General features: G+C 43.5%; 1 protein-coding gene across 4 annotated transcripts in view; it reads left to right on the top strand.

The window, feature by feature from the left end:
- Window positions 1-25,157, top strand: part of SNX31 (sorting nexin 31) — a 51,185-nt gene extending 26,028 nt beyond the window's left edge. Inside the window, exons 9-14 of one of the 4 annotated variants that reach the window (XM_045861266.1) lie at window positions 4,764-4,856; window positions 6,636-6,839; window positions 13,820-13,933; window positions 15,940-16,017; window positions 20,957-21,010; window positions 24,188-25,157. In XM_045861266.1, the coding sequence (XP_045717222.1) occupies window positions 4,764-4,856; window positions 6,636-6,839; window positions 13,820-13,933; window positions 15,940-16,017; window positions 20,957-21,010; window positions 24,188-24,280 (636 nt within the window). In that variant the 3' untranslated portion in view covers window positions 24,281-25,157. Of the gene's footprint in view, window positions 1-4,763; window positions 4,857-6,635; window positions 6,840-13,819; window positions 13,934-15,939; window positions 16,018-20,953; window positions 21,011-24,187 lie in introns of all 4 variants that reach the window. The other 3 variants (XM_045861265.1, XM_045861267.1, XM_045861268.1) reach the window with 3 other exon arrangements.
- Window positions 25,158-26,506: the final 1,349 nt, after the last annotated feature.

Genomic DNA, 26,506 nt, shown 5'->3' with positions numbered 1-26,506 from the left:
AACAGCAGGCAGAGTGGCCGGTCAGATTCTTGCCCTGTTCACACCCTCCAGGTCCTTCCATTTCACTCATACCGAATCCCACATCCTGCCATACTTCGTTATTTTCTTCTTAGCATTTCCACCATGGTGCGCGCACGTATATGTATACGCTTATATATGTATTTTCAAATATTTGTTTACTGCCTCTCTTCCTACTAGAATGATTTCTCTGTGAAATGAGGCATTTGTTGGGTCACTGCTGTGTCCCCAGACTGTAACTGTTCCTGGCACAAAGTTGGCATTAATCCCTGTGGTGGGCCTGACCTTATGCTAATCGTTGTAAATGCTGTGTTTCCTGTAAGCTGCAGAATAAGTCTGCAAGGCAGTTGGTACCCTCCACATTTGTAAGAAGAGACATAAAGTTTGCTGACAAAAGATTGAACAGGCTTGGGTGTAGAAGATGTAGAAAGGGGATTTAACAATGCTTACCGCAAGTGGCTCTTATGTTGTGTGATTCTAAGCTGCTAAACTTTGTGGCTTTTCATAAACTGAAATGAAAGAAAGGAGAAATACAGGATCAGTCATTACTTTTATCGAGTGTTTCAAAGGGATAAGGGAACACTGATAGAGTGTACTGTAGTACTTTGGGTACAGAAAAGAAAGAAAAGGGTTGGCTTTTGATGTTTCGGCTTATTGAAGAACATAGAAGGGGAAAAGAGCCTCAGCACGTACTTCAAGGTGACTTTCGTTTTTTATTTTTGTTGGAAGCAATTATATTGCTTTAATTGCATTAGTTTAAGCAATGCTTTATTTTGGGAGTGTTTTGTTATGTAGCAATAGCTAACTGATACAAAGTTGTTATATTATTTTTCTCCTTAGTTGACTTATGTGTATTGCTGATATGTTACATGTCACTTAAATTGACTTCAAAAAGTTTACGCTGTGATTCTGCACAGAATGAGAGTTATCATTTACACTGAAAGGCAAAGACAGAATGGCAGGGCTTCCTTCGATATTAGAGCAAATGTTCATCTTTGAAGAAATGACTGCAGTTCCATATTCTCTTGGAAAGCAACAACCAGGTGCTTCTTGTGCCCAGAGAGGGGAAACTGCTCTGTTTTAAACTAAGAGATATGCAAATGGACTGCCCAGCACAGGCTGAGTGGTGCAGCTGAGGGCAGGAGAAGTCACTAACTGCCTTGGAATAAAGGGAAGCAGTTACCAGCCAGAAAAGGCTGGCAGACAGGTTCTGGACCGTACAGTGCCTGTTGCTAGGCACTGTGCCATCATTTAATCAACAGTGTTCTCTTAGCGTCACAGAAAATCTTGGTATCTGAGAATCAGTGTAACAAAACAAAACATCATTTATGTTTACATCTCCCCCCTGGACCACAAGCCTGTGCAGGTACTTGGCTGTTTGGGCTCAGGGCCGAGGGCATGGGTCCATGGCTGAGCAGGCACAGCAGGCTCCAGTGGCCAGAATGTCGGAGGAGGAGTTACAGCCTCGATACCCATCCTTCCTCAGGGGACTTTTTAAGAGGCTAAGATCCAATCCCTCCTACAAAGCTCTTCTAAATTTTAAGGAGGCAAAGCAAAATATCAATAAATGTTTAATGTTCACTGTTATATTTTTATGGCTAGACTGTGGTTTGGAGTTCAGTTCATATTATATTTTGATGCACGTATAATCACGTTCAGTGCACTTATACCCATGTTATATAAGTTGGCACATAATTTACCAGTTTAAATGTTTCTGGAGGCTCATCACCATTTCATTCTTGCTGTTGTAATACATTAGTACTTGCATCTGGTTTACTTGCTATTCCATCCTTGGTTGAGAATGCATCATCTAAATCTAATATGGTTCATGTCTTTGTGGCGCGGTTTGCAGGGATTCACTGTGGTGAGAGGTGGGCACTGCCAGCATTGTAGTCTGATTTCTGTCTGTCCTCATTAAGAGTAGCAAACCAGGGAGCAGTAGGTGGCATTTCTACTGCTTATAGCTGGAGAAAAAGATGGCTTTGTGGAAAACACAGTGAACTGCAGTTTCAGAAATGCATTCTGTCACTTGCTCTGCCACAGGCTTTCTCTCTGTGTGACCTTGGACCAGACACTCTGTCTTTCTGGAGCTGAAACTGCAATGTCCCCCCGTTAGGCGATGAGGTTGAATTAATAGCCTTTTAGTTGCCCCCCAGGTTTAATAGATTGTTATTTAAACTTTAGCTCTTTTCCTGGCAAAGTCTTCAAAAAGTTGGAGTTGATGTCATACTAACCTGGGCCATTGCCATCGTCATCATCATTATCCCCGACTCTAAGTGGAGGTGCTGAGAAATCGACAGGGGCCCAGGTCAGCGGGAGGGAGGGGCCCACAATCACAGCCTCCCTTGGGAAGCCCTCCCTGGCTCCTCCCAGAAGAGAATGCCTCCCTCCTCTCTGCTCCCATGGTCTGTGTTCAAACCCTCTGTTACAGCACTTCTCCCCTAGAGTTATAAATACTGGTTCACATAGGTGTGTCCCTAACTAGCTCTGAATGGCCAAAGGCAGAGGCTGTGTCCTGGGTGCCTAGGATATGTAAATGGGTGAGGAGCAATCGTTAATGTGCTGGCCTGTATGATAACTCTGTGGAAATTAGTAAAAGGTGCTGCTTCCTCCAGGCAGGGCCTGTGGCTTGGTGAGGCCTCCCGATTCCGCCACGGCCCGTGTCCCGGCCCAGGGCTCAGGCTGCTCGCACCTCCTGGGCCTTGCTCTGCTGCACATTCACCAGCTGGAGCCAAGCCGCCGACACCTTGTCTCAAAAGGCACATGTGCTCCACACCTCACTACCGCACCCTCTGCAGAGGGCACTAGAGCACGTGTGACTGAAGCTCATGAGAACCAGGACATGTCCTCTCACATGGTTTGAAAAATTAGGTTCTGCCTGAGTCTCCATCTGTGAGCCACGTAACGGAGTCGAGGCGTTTGTCTAAGCTGACTCTCTCCTCGTCAGGAGTGAGGCTCTGTGTATGAGGTGTTTGAGTGATGACTCGTGACCTCACACTCAGAGGCAAACACTGACAATGGTAGTGAAACAAAAATTTATGTCACTGCTTCTGTAGGACATTTAAACCTCTGTCCCAAGTCCCCTGAAGATGAATGATGTGTCCTCGGTTTGTGCTTAGCGTCACAGTTGCTATTTCTCTTGACTCAGCCAGGCTTCCTCTTTGCCATCGTTGCCCTGTGTGGACAGGGCTCCAACAGCAAGTAGAATGTGGGAAAGAAGGTGTTTAGTTCCTCACACCCATGCTGACTCCATGCTGATACAGCATCGAGGCTCAGTGTTGGGAGCAGCTGGCAACAAGGAGAAAGTCTCGGGGTGGGCAGCTGCCTGTGTGGGCAGAATTCAGTGGCTTGGGCCCGGGTCGGAGGGCCGCGGGAAACCTCGTGGTTTTCCTGAGCTCCAGTCACACACTCTAAAGCCCCCTGCAGAGGGTGCAGCGGTGGGACTCGGAGCACAGGTCCCTCCCTCCTTGAACAGAGCGTGGCTGCTCAGCTCTAGAGGGTTAGCACGTGGTGTAGTGGTCAGATCTGGGGTTAATCCACCTCTGGCCACATATTTGCTGGATCATCTTGAAAGTCATAACCTCACTACACCTCAATTTACCCATCGATAAAATGGGAGTAATTTTCCTACCTCAACAGAATAGTTTGGAAAAAGTAATTGAGAAGATCTTTCTAAAACAATGTCTCAACAAATATTATTTTTCTTCTCTCTAAACTCATCTCCTTTTCTTCCAACCTAAACAGCAATGTCACAACTTTAGTCAGCTTTTCATTCTCCTCTTAGAGATAAGGCTCCCTGCCAGTATCGTGGAGGGACACAACAGGTGGACTTGTGTTCAGACGACGGTGTAAGTAAGCACCCAATAACTGGCAAAGAATTATTGCGTGTTTGCTGTATATAAGACATTGGACACGTTACACTGAGGAGAAGGACCAGGGTCTTCCCTTGAGGGGTTAACCGCCCAGCCAAGGACCAACGGAAGACTCTTTAACATGCAATACAGCAGGATAGGCTAACTGTATCGATTTAAATCCCATCAGTTCTATGTGAAAATTCCTGTTTCCCCAAACCCTTGTCAGCCCTGAATGTTACATATTTTTTAGTCTTTGCCAAGTTGAGAGGGAAGAAATTCTTTGATTACTAGTGAGATTAAATATATATTTGTCATTGGAATTTCTTTTGTCCTATGCTGATACATACCTGCCCACTTTCCAATGTTTACATTGTTACTATTGCTTTATAGAAATAGTGTGAACTCTTTGCCTCATATGATGTACTTATTTTTCCCTGGTTTGCCGTTGACTTGTTGGTTTTGTTCTTGGTGGTTTTTATACATAGAAGTTTTATATTTTCATGTATTATATATTCCTTTATTATGATATTTTGTCTTTGTCTCTCAAAAAATTATTCCCTACTTCAAGATCAGATACAAATATTCGCCTTTATTTTCTTCTGGTTCTTTTATGGTTTTTACACTTAGATCTTTAGTGTCTCTGGGTTTTTCTGATTGGGCGGTGTGGGGGAAGAGCTACTTTATTTCTGTTTTCTCTTCCAAGCTCTGTCTGTCTTCCCTAAACCACTGAACAACCTCATTCTACACTCGCTGATTTAAAAAGCGACTCTTACAAAGGGTTGGGTTCTTATAGATGTCTGCTTGGGTCCGTTTTTCATACTTGAGTATGGTTGTGTCAGATTAACTCATTTCTGCTAAGTTTGCTAATTTTACAACTTATGTTGTTTCAAGGCAATACAGGACATTCAAAGAGAGTGGGCCAAGCCCACGCAGGCACAGAGGCAGGAATTAGAGGCTCTCCAGAGAGAAGACAGCCAAGCAAAGGTGGGTCAAAGACTGTGCCAGAAGAATTCCCCCAGAAGGGAGTGAAAGAAACATGTCAGAATTGGGCTGTTTCTATAATTTATACACCCACCAGGCACTGAAAATGGGCCTTTTAAAAAATGAGAATACTTTTCATTGATTTTTCTGATTATAACATTGATAAAGGCTTTTTGTTTAAAGATTCTAAAAAAAAATGCAGACAATGCATTGTGAGTCCTTTATCAAGTTAATTAGTATAGACCCTCAACATTTTTAATGGCCACAGAGTATTCCATTGAATGGTTATCATTTAGCAAACCAATTTCCCGTTGTTGAAAGTCGGGTTGTTTCCAGACTCTGCTGCTATAAATCACTTTGGCAGCAAGCGTCGTGAGGCCCAGGACCCTGTCTGATTCATGCCTGCCTTGTGCATGGTTCCTGGGTGAGGGTCCCTGGGCACTGCAGCCGTATTTTCTGTCTTTGAGCTCATGTTCTGTTATCCTTCAGGATATATTTCTAAACGTCCATTTTTAGAGCCTCCATAAAGATGGTACCAGCTCACACAACCCTGTCCCCACTCGGTATATATGGGTCTGACAGACAAGACGTATTTTAACTGAAGAAGTGGCCTCTGCTTCATTGTGTTGTCTTCTTAAATCTTTATGCTTTGCCATTGTTCATGACTAAAGCATTGATTCTGAACAAAACACAAACAAAGTTTAGAGGACTCATTTATGCTTAGGTTGATGTAGAAACTAATTCTCCAGATGGTCGTTTGAGAGTGTTTTTGACGAGCTGGAAAGAAACAAAGGAAAAGGGAGAAGCATACATGGTGCGAAAGGGAGTCCTTGCTTTAAGGAATGACCGGAAAGAACCAGGCTGTCACTGGGGGTGGGGGCGGGGGTTGGGGGGAAGGAATGTCCTTCTGATGTGACCCTGTGTTAAAGCAAGAAGTCCCAACTGGGCTCACATGTCTCACAAACCCTCCATCAGGGCCATGGCGGAAGCTGGAGGAACGAGGCGGCCTCACTGAGCTGATACCAGCTTATTTAAATATGATCGTTAATGATCACTTTGTGGAAGGAACGGAAGTCCTCAGCAGACTTCCAGGACAGGAGGCCAAGACCACGGTGGTGGACTGTTAACTGTCCTCTGTTCTTAAGTCATGTCAGAAGTGGTGGGGGCAGCAGAATGAAACCCAAAACATCACATAAGTACGCCCTTGGTACTTGGGGGCTCTCTGGAAATTCTACTTAAAAAGCAGACTCACTTTCGCTCTCATTTCATGGCTATTGCCAAAATCTCTTTCTGTGACCATTCATATCACCATTACGGAAAGCAGCCTGTACAAATGAACCACTTTCCTCCTGCACAGACCTCAGTTTAGTTTTGTAAAAAACGGCATTTTAAATATACAGTGTTTACTTATATTGCCTGTATAACTTCCTGCAATAGAATCATATCTTAATTGATTCCCTCTTTTCTTCTTCATTCGTGCACTGAATATTTTTATTCCCGCTCTGTCCTGAGCACGGTGACTGGAGCAGGGACACAGTGGTGAACGGACGAGGCAGGAGCAGTGCCTGCCCTGGGGACAGACCGCGAACTTCCCCAGGCCTTACTGTCAGGGAGCAGGAGGGCACTGCCTTCCCTCGCATCATCCAGAAGAAAAAGGTGCTCCCACCACCTCTCAGCTCCCCGTGTTCTTGGAAAAGGGCAGCAGCCTCTCATGTGAGGTTTTCATCTGTTTCAAGTGGTCTTTTGCTTCCTCCCACGTCCCCACACCTCCCTCTGGAGCAGTTCCTGGAGCTGGCCCGGGAGGTGCGGCACTACGGGTGCATGCAGCTGGACCCCTGTGTCTGCGACTACCCAGAGCCGGGCTGTGCAGCCGTCATTTCCATCGGCAACCACCAGATCAGCTGCCGCATCACCCTGCCCGATGCCCAGACCCGGGACATCACCTTCCAGATGAGCAGAGTGAGGTGCTGGCAGGTCACTTTCCTCGTGAGTATCTCGGTGCTGCCTCCCCCATGATTGAAACTTCCATTCATGATTCAAAGTCCTGTTGTTTTTGGATGACGGAGTTCACTCGGGGACAGGTCTGCCTTTTGAGTCAGCACCTCGAGTGAACACGCATCTAAACCACAGTAAGCACCACCCAGCGGCAAAACCTACTTATTGTCTGGTGCAAGCTCCCCACCCACAGCAGCAGAGATGCCATCTTCCCACCTTCCAATAACAGGCTTCTCCGCAGCTTGAAGGGTGGCTGCAGTAATAACAGCATGTGCAAATAACAGCTATCATACACAGAGCTCTTCGTATGTACTTAGAACTGACAGGATCTCCCCCCGTGGAAACTGGATGCTGAGCAGTAAGCTATACTTACGGATCCCTTGGCATCACACCTACATTGCTGCCTCCTGCCTTCTCTTGGGGGCTCATTGCTGAGCCCCCAAGAGAAGCCCTTACGGTCAGATTTGTTGAGTGCCTGCTTTGCACCAGGTGCTCTGCGGGGCATTGCCACATCTATTATTTAATTCTTACAATAACTCAGTGAATTATTATCCCCTTAAAGGTGGAATTATCCCCTTTACACAGGAAACGGAGGTTACCTAGTAGAGGACACATTCTAGTAGAGCAACTGTGACACCCAGCTGTTAAGTGCATGGAATCCAAGGGCATTTCCGATCCGGGCAGTCTTCGACCTCTCGCTCGCCCTCCTCCTCTGCTTTTGTGGGCCGCTTCTCCCTTCCATCACTTCGAAACTGCTGGTGTTTCCTGGGGTTCTATTTCTAGCATCTTTCCCCTGCGCGTTCTCGGAAACCGATCACCCAGGTCCCTCTCAGAAGGACCAGTGTTTCCTTCTGCCTTCCGGACATCTCCACCGGGCATCTCATGACCGCGCCATACCCAACCTTGCCTTCCCTCTCCTGCCCACCCTAGGGTTCTCCCTCCCGTGGTCCCTGTCTTGGTAAGTGGGACTTCCACTCCCACCCCCTAATTGCCCAGCCGGTAATGTTGGAATTATCTCTGACTTCTCTCTCTTATCTTCTGTGTCTAATTGCTGGCGGAGGTCTATCCATTTTACGCCCTTGCTATCCATCAGAAGGTGTCCTTTCTGTCCACCCTCACAGTTTGGTCTCAACATCTCCTGCCTAGATGGACCTAGCAGCCTCCCGAACCCTCCTCCCTGCCCCACTCTCTCCCCCTTGGGGTCAGAGGAAATAATGTCATAGGACTCCAGTCCTTTTAAACTTACAGGAACTTGTTTTCTGGCCCCAAATTTGGTCTACTGTGGAACATGTTTCCTGTGCACCTGAAAAGAGTGTTTATTCTGCCTCTGGAGGGTGGAGCCATCTGTGAATGTCGGTCATGTCCCATGGCTGATAGTGTTGAATCTCCTGTAACGTTATACATGTCCTGTCTACTTCTGTCAGTTATCGAGAGCAGTGTTGAGGTCTCCAAATACAATTGTGGATTTGTCTGTTCCTTTTGAGTTTTATCCGTTTCTTCCTGCCTTGTTTTATGAATCCAGTTTTCTCAGCAGTGGTTTTTGTGAGCTATATCTTTATTAAAAATGTGTTTATGGTTACTTAAGAGTTTTTAATATACATCTTTATCTTATTACAGTCTACTTTCAATACACCACTTCACAGGAGGTGTCAAAACACTTTCTGTCATTTGTGGTATCTGTTGCCATACTCTGTTTCTACATGTAAGCTCATGCTACTGTATAATTATTTTTTATTTAAATACTTGTAGTTAAACGTTTAAAAAAGATTTTATTTATTTTTAGAAAGAGGGTAAGGGAGAAAGAAAGAGAGGGAAAGAAGTATCAATGTGTGGTTGCCTCTCATGTGGCCCCCACTGTGAACCTGGCTTGCATCCTAGGCCTGTACCGTGACTGGGAATCAAACTGGCAACCCTTTGGTTCACAGCCCATGCTTAATCCACTGAGCTACGCCAGCCAGGGCTTATAGTTAAACTTTTAACTTTGATATAGGTTCATGTGCATTTGTAAAAAATGGTGCAGAGATCCTGTGTACTCTCTAACTACTCTTCTCAATTATTTTATCTTGCAAAACTATACGATGTATGATATCACCATCCAGGACATGGGTGTTGATTCATTTCCATCACAGGATCCCTGCTTTCTCCCATTTCCACTCCTCCTTAACTCCTTGCAACCACTCATCTGTTTGCCATTTCCATGGTGTCATTTCAAGAATATTATATAAAACGTTTGGAGGTGATGGGTGTATTTATCACCTTGGTTGTGGGGAAGGTTTCACGGATGTTTGCATGTGTGAAAATTCATCAAATTGTATGCATTAATTCTGTGCAGTTTTTGTATATTATATGTCAGTTAGACTGTTTTTAAAAAAGAAATGCATATAAAATGAGGTTACATATTGGTCAGTTGATGAAAATGTGATCAGGGGCTCAGAGGAACTGAACCCTGCATTTCTCCTTGGGCTGTGATTCAGTATTTGGTGACTCAGTGTTTATGGTGACTTTTATAGAACCTGACTGCTGTCAATAAGAAGATTCACTCTTCTTAGCGGGTAAATATATATATATATATATATATATATATATATATATATATATATATATTTATACTTATAGTATACTTATAAGTATACTATAAGTGTATATATTTATATATATATACTTACCCCCTAAGTGTGTGTGTGTGTGTGTGTGTGTGTGTGTGTGTGTACACATAAGCTAAGAATTGATTATCTTCTTCATAAAAAGAATGTTTCCTGGCCAGGCAGCTCAGTTGGTTAGTCGTGTCTCAATAAATCACAGTTGCAGGTTTGACCCCCACTCAGGACACATACAGGAAGCAACCAGTGACTGCATGAATAAGTGGAAAAACAAATCAGTGTTTCCCTCTTTCTCCTCCTCTCTCCATCTGCTCTCTCTTTAAAGTCAATAAATTTAAAAAAATTTAAGAAAAGAATGTTGCATGAATGGAATACTGTAATATGTAGTGTTTTGGGATTGACTTTTTTTTTTAAATTCAGCATAATTCTTTGGAACTTCATCCAGGTTGTCATGTGTATATCAGTGGGTTGTTTCTTTTTATTGTTGAGTAGTGTTCCATGGTATGAAATGGCTGCCATTTGTTTAGCCATTTGCCCGATGAAAGGTATTGTTTGTTTTCAGTTTTTAGTCATTCTGAGCAGAGCTCCTATAAATATCCACGTGCAGGCTTTTGTCTGAGCACCGGGCTTCACCTCTCCAGGATAAATGCCCAGGAGTGCAATCGCTGGGTCACATGGGAGTCGAATGTTTAGTTTTTTTAAGAAAGTACCAAGTTGTTTTCCAGAGTGGCGGTCCCAGCTTATATCCCCACCAGCGATGCGCAAGTGATGCAGTTTTCCTGCATCCTCATCAACGTCTGGCATGGTCGCCGTTTTTTATTTTAGTCATTCTGATGAGTGTGTGATGGTTTTCCAATGTGGCTTTAATTTGCCTTTCCCTCGAGGCTAATGATGTTGAACATCTATTCAGGTGGTTATCTGCCAGCTGCGTATCATCTTTTCTTATCTTTTGCCCATTTTCTAGTTGGGTTGTTTGTTTACTGTTGAGTTTTGAGAACACTTAATACATTCTAGATACTAGTCCTTTGTCGGATGTGTGGTTTACAAATACTTTCTAGTTTTTTCTGCCCTCTTAACAGGTCTTTGTGGAGCAAAAGCTTTTAATTTTTATGAAGTATAATTCATCAGTTATTCCTTTTATAGATTGTGTTTTTTGATGTCAAGTCTAAGAACTCTTTGCCAAACTCTAGACCCTGAAGTTTTTTTCCCCCCTAGGGTTTGTTCCTCAAGGTTTTGTAGTTACGGGGTGTTCATCTGAGCCTGTGATCCGCTCTGAGCTGATTTCTGTACAGGGCGTGAAACTTAGAACAGGGTTGCTTGTGGAAGTCCAGTTGCTGCAGGACCATTCGTTGAGAAGGCTTTCTTTCCTCACTGGAATTGCCTTTGTACCTGTACCAAGAACAGTTGGGCACGTGTGTGTGGGTCTATTTCTGGCCTATTCTGTTCCATTGATCTATGTCTCCATTTCTCCACCAGCACCACACAGTGACTCTCTTCCTTTGTGATAGTTTTGTCAAGATGCGATTCACATACCATACAGTTCATCCATATAAAGTGTACATTTTAATGGTGTTTCTTACATTCACAGAGTTGTGCAACCATCACCACAATCAATTTCAGAACATTTTTATCACCTCAGAAAGAATCCTCACACTTTTTGCCTCCTTCCTCCCTATCCCCCCATTCCTACCAGCCCTAAGAGATCAGTAATTTACTTTTCGTTTCTAGATTCACCTCTTCTGAACACTTCATGTTAATGGAGTCGTATGTGGTCTTTTGTGACTGGCTCCTCCCACTTACTCTTTCCAAGGTTCATCCTTGTCGCGGTGCATATCAGTACTTTACTCCTTTTTGTGGTCCAATAGTACTTCACTGTGCAAATATAACACACTTGGTTTATCCAGTCATCCACTGATGGGCATTCGGGTTGTTTCTACCTTTCGGTGGCTATGAATCAGTGCCGTGTGCACGCGTGTACAAGTCTCGTGTGGACATATGTTTTCACCTCCCTTGGACTTAAACCTAGGAGCGGAGTTGCTGGTAACTCTGCCCTGCTGGTAACTCTGCCCTGCTGGTAACTCTATGGTTGGGTTTTGAGGAAATCTCAGGCTGTTACCCAGAGCGTCTGCTCCATCTTACATTGCCAGCATGAGGGTTTGACTTCTCCACATCCTTGACAGTACTTATTATTTTATTTTTTTTTAAAATATTTTATTTATTTATTTTTTAGAGAGGGAAGGGAGGGGGGAGAGAGAGAGAGAGAGAGAGAGAGAGAGAGAGAGAAACATCAATGTGCGGTTGCTGGGGGTTATGGCCTGCAACCTAGGAATGTACCCTGGCTGGGAATCGAACTTGGGACACTTTGGTCCCCAGCCCGCGCTCAATCCACTGAGCTACGCCAGCCAGGGCTTGACAGTACTTATTATTATCTGATTTTAAAATTATGGCCACCCTAGTGGATGCCAAGTGGTATCTCATTGTGGTTTTGGTTCAGTCCTCATTCTCCCTGTGCTTCTCTGTCAGTAGTTTCTCTCACTCTGGTTTTAAGATTATTGATCTTTTGTTTTGTAGTGCCTAACATGCTGTTTTCCCCATGCAATGTATTTCTATTTCTTTTATTGTATTTTTAACCACTGGAAATTCCACTTGGGTCATTTTTATAACTCCATTGTTCTTCTGATTGTGATATGTTTTTCTCTAAGTTCTTGAGTGTGTGGAGTATATTTGAAGTATCTGTTTTAGTGCTGTTGTCTACTAATTCCATCATGTCTGTCATTCCTGAGTGTTTTCCTACTGATTAATTAGTGTCCTGTTTGCACAGCATACTTTGCATACCAGGCAATTTTTTATGGTGTGGCAAACATTCTGAATTTTGCATTGTTGAATGCTAGATTTTATTGTATTCCTTTAAAGAGTATTAGACATCCTGGCATGCAAGGAAGTTTCTTGGGTTTGGATGTATTTATTTATTTACTTGTTGGCTTGCTTTTAAGCTTTCTGAAGGTAGGTCAAGAGCAGTCTTGAGGGCTTATTTAGTCCTTTACTCGTTAGCTCTCTCCCAACGCTTTGTTTATTATGGTCTCTCTACTCCGGTTGATGGAGACTCGAACCATTTCCAGCCCAGTCTGTGAGTTCCTGGAATTGTTCGGCCTGCTGCTTTGCAGCGGCTCTTCCCCCAGCCTCACATGCACGGGTCGTTGTTAGAAAGGAGGTCTCTGGAGTTCTTTCTCTGTCTACAGCCCTTGCCTTTGGTCTTCTGTCCCACAGATTCTAACCTTGACATCTTCAAATGTTTAGCTTTTTCTCCTCCAGCCGGCATGACCCCTGGGCCGGGTTCCCCCTCCTTGTGCTGCATCCTGCAAACTCCTCCAGGCAGCAAGCTGGGGAACTGTAGGGCTCACCCCACTTGTTTTTTTCTCCCTGAGTTAACAGTTCTGTATTATTTGTTGTTCAGTGCCCGAAAACAGCTGTTTTCCAGTTCAGTTTTTACATCGACGCTATCAGACCAATATTTCCAAAATATAAATCAAATTGAATTGTTATATAGTTTTTAAATATTTTAATAAGTGCCTACTGCTCTCAAGATAAAGTCCAGACTCCTAACTTAGCTTATAAGACCTGTAACAGTTAGGGGTCTTCGGTGGCAAGGAATAGAAACCAACACTGTGGCTCCAGTGAAAAGGGATGAATGGGAGGAAGACGGGGTAAGCCACTGATTTAAAGGAAAGGTTGGAGCAGAGTCTGAGGAAAGCCAGGAGCCAGAGGAGCTCCAGGTTCCTAGGAATCCTTTGTCAGGACCTCCTCCTTGGGTCTCTCTGCTGTGGGATCAAATGAGGGCACAGAGGTATTTGTTCAGTGGGTCTGAGTTTGGGTCACGGGACACCCTTCAGGAAGCAGCTTTCCCGACAGTCCCACCTAATACCCATAGTGGATGCGAGATGGTTTTCCCCAGGCATATGAGACTACGTGGCTAGGAGACAGAGGAGAGATGTTATACAGCAAGAACCACAGGTGCTTTCTACCAAGCTTTCAAAATCTGGCCCTCGCTTGCCTCTCTAAGCCTCTTCTCGCCTTACCCCCCATGTGCCTGGCAGCCTGTGCCACTTAAATTTCTTTTTTTTTTTTTAAGATTTTATTTATTTTTAGAGAGAGGGAAAGTGAAGGAGAAAGAAAGGAAGAGAAATATCAATGTGTGTTTGTCACTCGCTCATCCCCCACTGGGGACCTGGCCTGCAACCCAGGCATGTGCCCTGACTGGGAATCGAACTGGCGACCCCTTGGTTTGCAGGCAGGTGTTCAATCCACTGAGCTACACTAGTCAGGGCCACTTAAATTTCTATTGAATACTAAATAATATCTTTTCCTCTGTAGGGGACTCTGCTGGATATGGATGGGCCCCAGCGAACTCTGAGCCAGGACCTGGAGCTCAGGTTTCAGTACAGCGAGGGTGGTCGCTGGCAGTGGTTTGTCGTTTACACCCAACAGGTGAGTCCTCAGGGAAGAGCATGAGAACCTGCGCTGATGTCCTCTTGCTTGCTGGGGTGGACACAGCACGCAACCTGAACTCTTTCTAGTTACTAGAGTGTGCTATGCACCCTCTCTTGGGGCTGTGATACTCTTTTTTTGTTTTGTATTGTTTTCCTAGTCACCACAGCCTTCATATCAATTAGAAATGAATTTAGTCACCAAATAACAGAAGACTCCACTGACACTGGCTTAAACCAGGGGTCAGGAAGCTTTTTCCTCAAAGGGCCAGATGGTAACTGGTAACTATTCTAGGTTTTGTGGCCCATGTGGTCTCTGTTGGAACTACTCCATAATATGAAACATTCTTAGGAAGATGATAGGATGTTCATTGAGGCAAGATTTGCAGGCCTTGGAGACACAAAGAGAGATTTTGGTAGTGAAACCACCCCCCCTCCCCTAGAATGCTAAGTGCAATAGTTAAATTTTATTATGGTCTTTTAATCTAGTCTGTAGCAAAGGAGTTTAAATCACTATACAGAGGTATCATAAACACTCTTTTAAAGGATTCCTAGTAAGGTCTTATTTCCTTTGGAGTGTGGGTTTATTGAGACTACTTTCGGAAAAAGCCAAAATGTGGCTTGTGTGCCTCGCAAATACATACAAATGAGGGCTTGGGCCCGGATCTTTCCTAGGCCCTGTAAACAAAAGCTCAGACCCTTTATACTTAATAAACCTTTCCTCGTTTATAGCAGAGTCCTAACCTCCTTATCTTTGTGCATTGTATAGTAATATGAAATCAGTCCAAGCCTCATGGGACATCATTAAACAGCCTTCCTAGTGGCATCCGCTCAAGGGGTGTTTTTGAACTATCTCCCAGCCTGGTTTTGTGTAGGCTGCATTTCTGCCCAGACACACAGGGTTAGTCCCTACCCAAACCAGGAGCTCTTCTCCTCATCAGCAGCAGTGCCTTTCTCCCCTCTTCCTACGGTTCTCTCCCCTTAACATTCAATGAGTCCCTGCCATGGGCTACAGTCCTGCAAGACTCTGGGCCGTTCCCTTAGGGAGCCCTCTCTCCCGCTAATTGTTTCTATGCACTGTCCTCCAAGAGTTATCCACATGGGCTACTCCCCCAACCTGAGATTTCTTTCTCTTTTCTCCTCTCCGTCACCACTGTCCGCTCCCCCTCCAGCCCCCACAGCCCCCATAAAGGGACCATTCTTGAGCATGCACTTAGACTAAGTTCCTGTAACCTCAGACTTTGACGTCGGTTATCTCAGGCGCTGGTGGGGCCGAAGGAGCGAGTGAGCGGGAACAGAGCAGGACAAGAGAGGAAAAGGGTTAGTGGTAACGGAGCGACTGGGAAAATCACAGGGAACCTTACACTTGGCAAATAGGTGTGCAGGTCCTGGAACAAGGGAGCCCCAAGTTTCGTGTTGCACGATGTGAGGCGTGTGTCTCGGACTAACCACCGTGAACCAACAGTAAAGCCACAGGTGTTACTGGGGACAGCTGTCAGTTTTGAAAGTGAGTGATTGAAGATACCAGAAAAATGAAACAGTGAAGAAAAACAACGATTTTTTTTTCAGTTTCAGTAAAAGCCATAAAAAGTTGTAAATGCCATATTCTTTTACATGGGTTGCTATTTATGCGCAGGTCTCTTAGTTATTATTCATGCAGGTAATTATAAGATTGACCAATATCAGCTCGTGTGATTACAATAATAAGCAATTTTTATTATTCGTTCCTTGTGAAATATGAGATGCTTACAAAGTGATAGAAAAAAATGAGATCCTGGCCATTTTCACCTGTCTTTTAAAAATTTACTGTAAATATATCCACATAATTGAGAAAAAATTTTCATTACTTGTTAATTACATCTTATGCAAATTTATGGAAGTTTAAAAAAAATCTAAATTCATACTCTTGGAGGGCAGAGCTCAAAATCTGCCTAGTGGTGTGAGGAGGGAAGGAAGAGAAAAAAGATCTCTTTCGCTGAGAGACTTCTTTATTTCTGTTTTTCTTAGGCTTTTTTGCTGAGCAGCTGCTTGAAAAAAATGGTCTCAGAAAAGATGGCAAAGCTAGCTGCAGAGAATCCAGAAATGGTGAGTGCTCTTACCTGTGTCCAGTTTTCACTTCCGTTCCCACCGTCAGCACACACTGCACGGCCCTCATCAGCTCCCTGGACCCGGAGAGAGGAATCCAGCACGGGGCTTCTCTGCCCTCTGGGGGCTCTGTCTTTAGAATTCGCGCTGTTTTCCCGACGAGAATCATCGTTGGATTGCTGAGAATTCTCCAACCTCTACACTGTATCCTTGTCTTTCTGCCTTCCCCCAAAGGGAAGAATCTGGATTTACCATGAAAGCTACATTATAAAGTCAGGCTCTTGAAAGGCCTTTAACAGCAGCAACGATCTTAGACCAGTTCTACAGTTCTGTCTCTAGAAAGAACCACCGGCCTCACGATGTGCCAAAGTAAACTGTCTTTAGCAGTCAGGAGAGACCATCAGGTAAAATAAGCTCTCAAACTGGTAATTTTTTCCTCAGTATAAAACTAAACTTTGTTTTTCTAGTCGACATCCCGCTAATAAAAGGCCTAATAACTCACTGAAAAGGTTGGTGGCAGGCTGTAAAAAGAGTTACTGAGATAGAGTTATTTTTCCACTTGCTTTGTTACCACCACGATATAAGGGTGCCCCCTAATAGCACAATATAGTTTAATTTTTTTATGATTACAAATACTAATGCCTGGTTGACATTTACAAACATAATTCTTTTCCAGAATATTACCATTATCTTTAAAAGTACAACAGACAATATATGGAAATGTTCTCTAAGGTTTTCATTTAAATTTAGTCCTTTCTATGAGGATGGATGACATCTTCGTTTAGCATTGCTCTCTCTTGACTTTGCAGCTTTTTTTCTAAGAAAATAGTTTCATTTTATCCTTATTTCTCTTCCAGAACTGAAAATATATTTTGTCCAGGTAAAATAAAAATGCACTGCCTCTTGGTGTTGAAATAATTCAAAATGTGCTCCAGTAGCAAATCACAGCAATAAAAGAATCAAGGACGCTGTTTTAAAAAGAGTAATAAAATCTAACCTCTTAGGCAGGATGGACCCCCTTAGGCTCCAATTATCATGGATGTAAAAAGAAGAAGAAGAAAGAGAAAAGTAATTAGCTGAAGTAGTCCCACTTAAAAGGGAGAAGTGCCCTCCAATGTGGTTGAATAAAATGTAAGCTACCTGATGCAAGGAAATACTTGCACAATGAATAGCTAAAGAGTTTGCTCAATAATGGGAGAGAGTATCACTCAAGGTTTTCAAGAAAAGCAACCACAGGAACTACATTCCGTAGAGCTGCACAGAAACCGAAACCTATAGTTTATCCTTAGGGCTGATCACAAAATCAGTATCAGTCAGTATTTATTTTTCTGTATCCAAACACTCAACAAGTTTTATTTCCACAAAACATTTTTTTATCAAAATCAGTATTAGTCAGTATTTTTCTGTATCCAAATACTCAACAAGTTTTATTTGCACAAAATATTTTTTTATTTCTTATTTTTCTTATCGAAAAGACAAGTTAAGAGCCTTCCTCTTGAATATTGGGTTTTCAAGAGGATGTTGTAGGGATGGTCCCCATTTCAATGTGGAATTTCATCTGCAAACCCCTGGGGAGACTGGGACCCTGGCAGAGAAAAAACAGATCAGCTCTTTGAACTTCAGCTGATTCTGGGCCTCCCTTCAAAGTACAGTTGATGAGAACAGTTCATTTCGTGTAGCTTAATGGAGCCATGTAAGTGTACGGCTGTGGCATTTGCTCCCACATAAAGTTTGAACTGATGCGTGTCACATATAAAAGGCTGGTATAGTCTAGGATTCAGAGATTTTTCTTTTGCAAGGTAGAATAGATTCTAAGATTTTGATAATCATGAAGAACCTGGGAAGGAAGGGAGAAATTGAGGAAACTGTAACCAAATGAGCCCCATAAATAAAGCAGATTGTCCCTAAAAGCAGATTAAACAGCACTGTTTTATCCGAGTAAGAAGGAAGGAGTAAAAGAAGAAATTGAGTGCCAACTTAAAGTTAATTGGCTCAGTTAGCTTTAGGCAATGCTTTCAAAGGTAGATTTGAAACGTTTATGATGAGATCATTAAAATGTGAAGTTAAACGCACTCAACAACAATGTAAACAGTTAGTAATAAAAAAGTCGTGTTAACTTCTCCAAGCAATATTAACTGCAAACCGGAAGGAATGAAAAAAATGCTTCTACACTAATGCCTAAGTAAGGTTTGTTAATATTTGTTACCTTTAGCTAGAACAGAATTATAAGGATTATTTTATTTTCAAATAAAGTATATTAGGAGTTGATTTGGCTACATATTACAAAAAAAAGTGCCATCGGCAAAAGAAAAGTTTGTTTCTCTCATTGGAAAGCAGCCGAGGGGCTGGCAGTCTCGGGTTGACACGGCGCCTCTCAGCCGTCACTGGAGACCTTTCTGCTGCTGGCTGTCTGCAGTGGCTTTCGCCTCGTGCTCAAGCTCCCATCACTGCACCCTCATTCTGGGCGACGAGCCTGAGGAAAGTATGAAGAGGGGCCCATCTTTTTTCTCTGCGACATTGTCTGAGAAGTCCCACACAGAATTTCTGCTTACAGCTCGTTCTCGAAGGGTGGGTCACACCACAGGCCCACGCCTTGCTGCGAGGGAGCTGGTTAAGCTAGCCTTTCTGCAGGGTATGTTGTTGTCTCTGCAAATGAATTCATGTGTTACACTGTCAACAAAAGGTCCCTGCCATCCATCTAACACCAACAGGAGTTCCCAGTCTGGGGTGCAGAAAGAGGAGGAGAAACTTTATTCAGATGAACAGTCTGCAAACTAAGGAAATGCAGCCACCGAAACAAAGGGGAGAACGAGATGGCCTTCTGCTTCCTGCGGGCCTCCTCCTCTTTACCCGCGTCCCAAACTGCCGTCGCCACGTGCATTGTTTTTCTCTCCATTTCTCATTCATTCTGGGGAAGCTCAGACCACGTGAAAGGCCACAGTGGGTCCCCGTTTTGTGATGAGGAGGGGGCGCACCGAGGGCAGTGCTATCCGATTCCCAGCAGTTGTCAGCCTTTGGATAGCTCATCCAGTTCAGAAAATAGAAGTACGGACATGTTCCAGCCGTCCCGAGAACGGCCTGGCCTGAGCGTAGCAGGAGGCAGGGTGTTAGAAAGCCTGGGGAATGAAGGTGCCGGGGCGAGTGGTGAGATTATTAACAGAAACTTCTCTGTTGATGAAGGAGAAAGTGCAGGCATACTGTGTTATGAAAAAGAATTAGTTTACCCCCCCCCAACTTCATTCCTTCTAGTACATAAAATAGTTAAAGCCTTATTGAAATAAGTTAAGGAAACAGATTATATCAGGAATCACTTACCATTTGTAGTGGGTTCTATTTTATTTTGATATAGGGGGAGGAGAATGAGACTAGGAGAGAGAAAATTTCTGTTTTTTCTCAACTCTATATTTCATTTCACAAGACCTCTTACAAACTATAATGTAATATTGTGCAATAATAATAATAGTAAAACACATAAAACATCAGAGCATTTATTTCTCATTGCCAAAACTTAATAACTGATTTTTTAAATTGCTAAGATTAGTCTCAAATATATGAACTTTTTGATTAAGAATAGTAACCTAAAAAGTCCTATGCACACTTCAAAACAACATATTTTATAACAAAAGTAAGTTAACCATAGTTACTCTTTTGCCGTGTCATGTCATTTATCCCACTTATTTGGAAACGTCCTGCCCTAGAGTCTCATGAATAATAAGCAATACCCGACACCTTAACTAATTTGCCACTCATTCTGTCATTTATGAATGCCTGCATTTGCCATGCAATGGCTAGAAACGGAGGATCCAGCATCAAGGAGCTTATTGGTTGGAGGAGAAAGGCAATCAGTTAAGCAACGTTTACAGTTACAGAATGATAAGTGGAGACATGCACATAATTATTTAATAGTAGTTCTCTTCTTTTCCCCCAAGTCTGAGAACTCTTTCCCCCAAACACTGCCTAGGTCAAGTTTACTGGCTCTGCCAGACCCTGTCTTTGCCACTCCAGGTTCATTCTCCACTCTTGTCCACCCTCTCTGTGCCCTGGAGACTGACCTGTGTGTTCTGTGATCTTGCCCTCTGACCTCCGACCTTGGGCCATGCTCACCAAAGGGGAAACCCAGTGAAAGTATGGGAGAAAAAGCGAGATTGGGGTATTTATTTCTCCCACTCTGCCCCTGCTGAGTCTCTGCTGTTGGCACAGCCTGTATCAAGGGCTCCACTCCTGTGGGCAGCCTCTCCTTCCTGCGGCTGCAGCTGCTCCCCTTCCAGTACCAGCTGCTCCCCTTCCCCTTCAGGCCCAGAGGGGGAAGAATCACCCTCCCTCGCCCCCCCGCAATGAGTACACACCCTAGTCCTTGGGGGCTCCAGCCTCCCTTCATTGATTCACTTTAATCCTGCCCACACCTCCATTAAATTGTTCCTTTTAATTAAAACTCTCTTCCATCACCCCAAGAGGGCGCCATCTATTTTCTGCTGGGACTCTGACTGTTAAGTTTACCTTATGTACTCAAGGTAGACGCAAATGTCTTGCACTGCAGTTTGATTCTTCCCTGGATTAATGGTGTCTTGATTATTCAAAGCCCCATTTGGCTTTGATTCAGCATATGGATTGGATTCCGTGGATTATTTCGGATTTAGAAGTTCATTTTATTTTGTGTTGAAGCCCTTTTAGAATGTGTTAAATCACACTATCCGTAGGCAACCATCAAGATTAAACATGAAGCTTCACTTAACTTTTGGCAACTCAATTACTATACCATTTAGACACTTGCAAATGAAGGAGGAATATGCAGATGACAAGCAGGTAGGCCTGCTGACTGGCCGCCTTTGGGGCCACTAAGAGGATTATTGGGGAAGGCGTGTGCGCTGGTTAAATAGGTTATTTTTGTGCTTCCTTCTCCGGGCTGTGCTGACTGACATTTCACTAATCTCTTTAGCAGATTGAAGTTCCGGAACCAGGCAAAAGTAAGAAGTACAACATTCAACAAAGCCAGGTCTGTGAATAAAATTATGTAATTGATACATTATAATTTTGATAAATCTTCCCTCTTTCACCCTTTAAGGAACCAGAGTCATTCTACTTTTAATAATAAGCCAGAATTTTCCTTTTAAGAAGCTCTCCCATGTAGGTTAGGCCAATCAGAGGGCATAGGAGAAGTATGGTATTTTTTTTTTGTTTGTTTTGTTTTGTTTTGTTTTGTTTTGTTTTGTAGCAGCCAGTATGGCTAGGAGAAATGCCTCTCTGAGTTTTTACATAAAAAATGTTTAAGAATACAAAATTCTTTAATGATTACCTTCTACACCCTGAGCATGTTTTGGAAAATACTTTCTAGTTTGTATATTTTAGTTTTGTGGACTTTCCACAGTGTACTCTGCATAAAACAGCGTTTAAGTTTATAAAACACTTTTCTGAGCATGTAGGTCCGCTGTGCAGATAACTGTAGCAGTAGAAATCATGAGAGAAAGCATCAGTAGTCTCTCGTCATTTCCAGTCACCACTGAGCGCTTTCTGTGGGCGAATGCATGCCTCCTCACCACCGCCCTGTAAATCTGTTGAGGAAACTGGGCACAGAGAGGTGCAGTGACTTGCCCCAGGTTGCAGGGTAGTCAGTGGTGGAGGGAGGCAGGCGATCTGACTCTAGAGCTGTGCCCTGAACTCCCTTGGCTAGCTCTTCCTTCCCAGGTTCAAATCCTAGAGAAGGTGAATGAAATCCAGCTGGCCTCTTAGCTTTTGAATGGAATTTATTGTTGGTCCAACTCCTGTCATTGGATCTGCTGTGTATATAAAAATACTTAGTATTTAGGGATAGTATTTATAAATATATAAGTATATAGGATCTTTTCTTGAGTGAATAACCTCAGGGAAAAAATTAAAACAGGCTAAATGCAAAGCTTTCTCTCTCTTATAATACCATCTCTGGATGCATAGATCAGAGACACGAGATGAGAACTCCACCACTTAACTGGCTATGTGTCTTCAGGCAAAAAAAAAAATGAAGTGTGTATATGGGCTCCTGAGGTACTTACTATAGTGCAGACTCCTGGGCCTCACCCCAACAGAACGATGCAGTAGGTCTGGTGTCGGGACCCTCAGTCAGAGTGTATAACAAACTGCTCAGTGGGAAACACTGTACCAAGCTTTAATTTCTTTTTTTTTATTAGAAATTTATTTTTTAGTACACATATAATTTTTTTAAAGATTTTATTTATTTATTTTTAGAGAGGGAAAGGAGGGAGAGGGGGAGAGAGAGAGAGAGAGAGAGAGGGAGAGAGAGAGAGAGAGAGAGACATCAGTGTGTGGTTGCTGGGGGTTCTGGCCTGCAACCCAGGAATGTACCCTGGCTGGGAATCGAACCTGGGACACTTTGGTTCCCAGTCCGCGCTCAATCCACTGAGCTATGCCAGCCAGGGCTTAATTTCTTTAAGTATAAAATGTACAGGGTAGCCCTGGCTGGTGTGGCCCAGCGGACTGAGTGCTGGCCTGTGAACCAAAGAGCTGCTGGTTCAATTCCCAGTTAGGGCACATGCCTGGGTTTCAGGCCAGGTCCCCAGTAGGGGGTGCACCAGAGGCAACCACGCCTTGATGTTTCTTTCCTTCTCTTTCTCTCTCCCTTTCTCTCTGTCTAAAAATCAATAAATAAAAAAGTATAAAAAATGTACAGGGTAATTACTCCATCATTTAAATGCACCCATGTCAGCAGCATAGTAATTATGTAGAGCTGTAATTCTCAACCTTGGCTGCACGTTGGAATCACCTGGGGGTATCCAAAAACTAATGATGGCTGGTGGGGGGCCTGGCAGCAGAATTTTTAAAAGCTCCCTGGTGGTTAATGTACAGGCAGGATTGTGACCATTGCTGTAGAACAGTGGTTCTCAAAGTGTGGTCCCCGGACCCGCAGCGTCAGCATCCCTTGGGAATGTACTGGAAATTAAAATTCTTAGGCCCTAGACCTGCTAGATCAGAAACTCCGGGCCCGGGGACCAGCCATCTGTGTCCAGCAAACCCTTCCCTTCAGTCCGAGGCACGTTCAGACGTGTGGCGAGCCTCTGTCCTAGCACGGCAGGCAGCAGAACACGCAGCACAGCTGCTGTCGACGTGCCGCTGATTCGGTTTTCCTCTCGGAGGAGCAGCCGGGCCAAGCAGGCAGCCGTCCGTCCTTCCTGCCAGGGCAGGGCCCGCATGTCGGACGGGGGCTGGTGTCCCACCATATTGCATCCCAACTTCTTTTAGCAAATATTTCTCTTTTTTCCCTTCGTTTTTAGTATTTATTTATAATTTTTAAAAATCAGAGTGCAGTTGACATACAGTAGTATATTAGTTTCAGGCCTACAACATACTGATTAGACATTTCTATACCTTACTGCAAATCTTTCTATAGAGTTTATTCTCTGCTGGACACTGTCACAATTACTTTCCATGTGTGATCCATTTAGTCCTGGTTACCACCCAGGTATCATTGTTATCCTTGGTTTATAGCTGAGGGAGCCGAAAACACACAGAAAGTTCTCACAGCTAGTGAGTGGTGGAGCGGGTGTCCAAACCCAGGTAGTCTGAGTTTGTTGTCTAACAAATAAAGTTTGTTCCTTAAACTGCTCTGTCATGGTGTCTCTCCATCAAGACAGACCCCTCACAGAAAAACAGAATTTTAGCTGACCTGCCCATTGAGGTGCCCCACATGTATTTCTCTAGAGCCAAAGCATATTACCCATAACCCTTTGAGATTTCATAAATACTAAACATATTGAAGGCTGATTTCTCACTCATTGAAGGTTTGTAGCAACCAGAAGCTCTTAAAATGTTTGAAAATAAATAAGATACTTTAAAATGTTCATATTTGTGTGGAATGTGCACTAAAGATTTGGGGTAAAGTTAAAAGCTGAAAGTCTCATGGCTCTAAGGCAGGGGAAAGATAAGAGGCAGATTCTAGTGTTTCCTAGAGACTTGCCAACGCCCAGAGGTGGTCTGGAAAGGGCTACCTTGGCAGGCCAGCAGGGGGCACTCTCGGCCGTAAATGTAACTAAGGATAAAAACTAATAATCATTGCTTAAACAAATGTTACTTTACGTTACCTTTTAAATATTAAAATCCTTGAAATTATTATTGTTACTATTGATATGGAAATTATGCCTTCCCATATATACTTCTAACCTCTCTGTTTACTTCACAACAGAAAAACTATTCTAGTTTTCTGCCAAGAATGAACAAGATTAAGACAGCTGAAGTTGACTGTGTCTGGGGGACCACAAAGGAAGAAGGCCTTTGAAGAGAGAACCCCACTTTTTACAATGTCCTCTAAGGTTGTCCGAAAGTGCTTCACGGTTAAAAGTGAGCCTCCTACCATCAGTGAAAGAAATCGGACCCCTTCCTATTGTGGTGACATTAAGATGAACCCTATTCAACAGAACTTCAGAACTTTGTTAAACTCAAGATGAAAAAGAAACACGAGCCAAAGTTACACAGGTGGTTTTTGCCTCGGTGATGACCAGGGGCAAATCCAAATGGATTAGCATGAAGCCGGTCTCCAACCCCGCCCCTCCACCCGCGGATGTTGACCTGGCCCTGGGCAGTCTTTGTTCATCGGCCGAGGAGCACGTGGCTCTAAGACAGGGAGCCACAGAAAACAAAATCTGTTTTTCTCCGATGTGTCCACAGCACCAGGGCAAGGAGGGGATGGAATACCGATTTGTTCCCTTATGTAATTCGGAGCCTCCAGTACAGATGTGCTCCAAGTAATAGGCTTCCCCGCTCTCCGTGTCTCCACTCCTGTAGTTGTGTTCCATCCTTGGAATACTACGTTCAGTTCAGTAGTCATTTTGCTATTATGAATATTTTTATTTTGGGAATCAGTGGATATCAATATCAGCTACCTTATAAGTCTCTTAGATTTAAAAATATGCATACTTTTTCACTAGATTTTTTCTTATCCTGTTTCAGTTTATCATAATAATATAGTTATATATAGAGTTAAGACTGCTATAAGAGAAGACAGAAGAATCTATATAATATAACTAGATGAAGTATAATATTGTGATGTTCTTTCCTAACTCAGTTGTATAACTCATCATGTCATAAATATGAAATATATCCCAGTGACTATAGAATTTACTAATGGAAATTCTGTGAATAATATTTTTGAAGCATAAAATCTATTAAAGTCCTATAGTACTTATAAACAATGCCTCTAGTCATAATTTCTAGTACCACAAAGTTTGAAAAGTAAAAACATAAAGTAACATTTATATTTATATTTTAGGCTATAGAAATGTTGGCAGAAAGAATCATGAACACCCTATATCATTTGTAGTAAGTGTATTAATGGACTAGGATGCATTTTTAGATGCAAATGGAAGTTTATCTACTATTGGGCCAATTGAAGACTAGTCGAGGCCTGTTTCTTTTCAATGGCAAACACCTACTCTGTCTAAGGGACTATTGTAGACACTAGAAATTTGTTTTGGGGGTGAGAAGATATATATATTAGGTCGAACTATATGCATGTGGTGTTACGTAGGTCGTTGGTTGAACTTGATACATGGGAGTGAGTAATTGCGGACAGCAGGTGGGAGGCATCCATTGTGCAGTGCGGGCCTGTGTGTGAAAGGAAGTTGTGTGGGAGATGCGGTCAGGAAGGTCCAAGGAGAACGGGGACTTGGAAGAAAGAGTACAACCAAGTGGAGGCAGAACTGGGGGCACCCACAGGAAAGGCAAAGAGAGGCCCCAATGGGAGAAGGAGTACGGTGCTTGGGAAATGATTGGTGAGCCTGCTCCACGCTAGTTAGTAGTTCGGAGAGAATGCTAAGAGGATGAGGGATCGGTGTGCACGCACGAAGTCAGCATCCCTATAGCACGAAGTCAAGCAGTTCATCCATATTTGAGGATGGTAAGAACAGCAGCATTGTATTTGTTAATTTTATTTAAGACACTGAGATTATCATCAATATATCTGAGGATATGAGAAGAAAATCCAAGTATTGAAGTGCATTCACAGTGTATTCCATGAAGAAAAAAGGAACTGGAGTAGTGCGAAACGAAATTCAAAACTTACTTTGTACAAACACACATTCCTCAGCAGATCCGTGAGAGAAGAGGGGGCTCTTAGCCCCTTTGGGGATTGCTGGGCCTGTGCCTTTATCCAGAAGGAGTTTAGGGGTTTGAATCACTTCTGGATCAAAACATACCACTATTGGGCATAAAGTCTGAACTCCAACTGCCAAAGCGGCCTTGCCCACTGCAAACCCTGGGAGAAGACCCCTATCACTCCTGCCAGAGGATGACCTCTTCAGGCGGTGTTGCTGGGGCGTGACCTTCCCGACAGCACAGCCACCCGGCACTGGAGACATCAGCCAGCACACGACGTTTATAAAGGTAGGCAACTCTTGAAATCCTTCAGGCAACCGCTGAGTAGGTATGGTGTGGGGTAGTCTAGAGATTCACGCCCCATGTACCTGTGAATGGCCCCCAGCCAGCCAGCTTTTCTCCTGACACAGTC

The sequence above is a fragment of the Phyllostomus hastatus genome, unplaced genomic scaffold (assembly GCF_019186645.2).
Source record: "Phyllostomus hastatus isolate PE091 unplaced genomic scaffold, TTU_PhHast_1.1 phas_scaffold_21, whole genome shotgun sequence".
Classification (NCBI taxonomy): Eukaryota; Metazoa; Chordata; class Mammalia; order Chiroptera; family Phyllostomidae; genus Phyllostomus; species Phyllostomus hastatus.
This window is presented reverse-complemented; position numbering and strand designations above follow the sequence as displayed.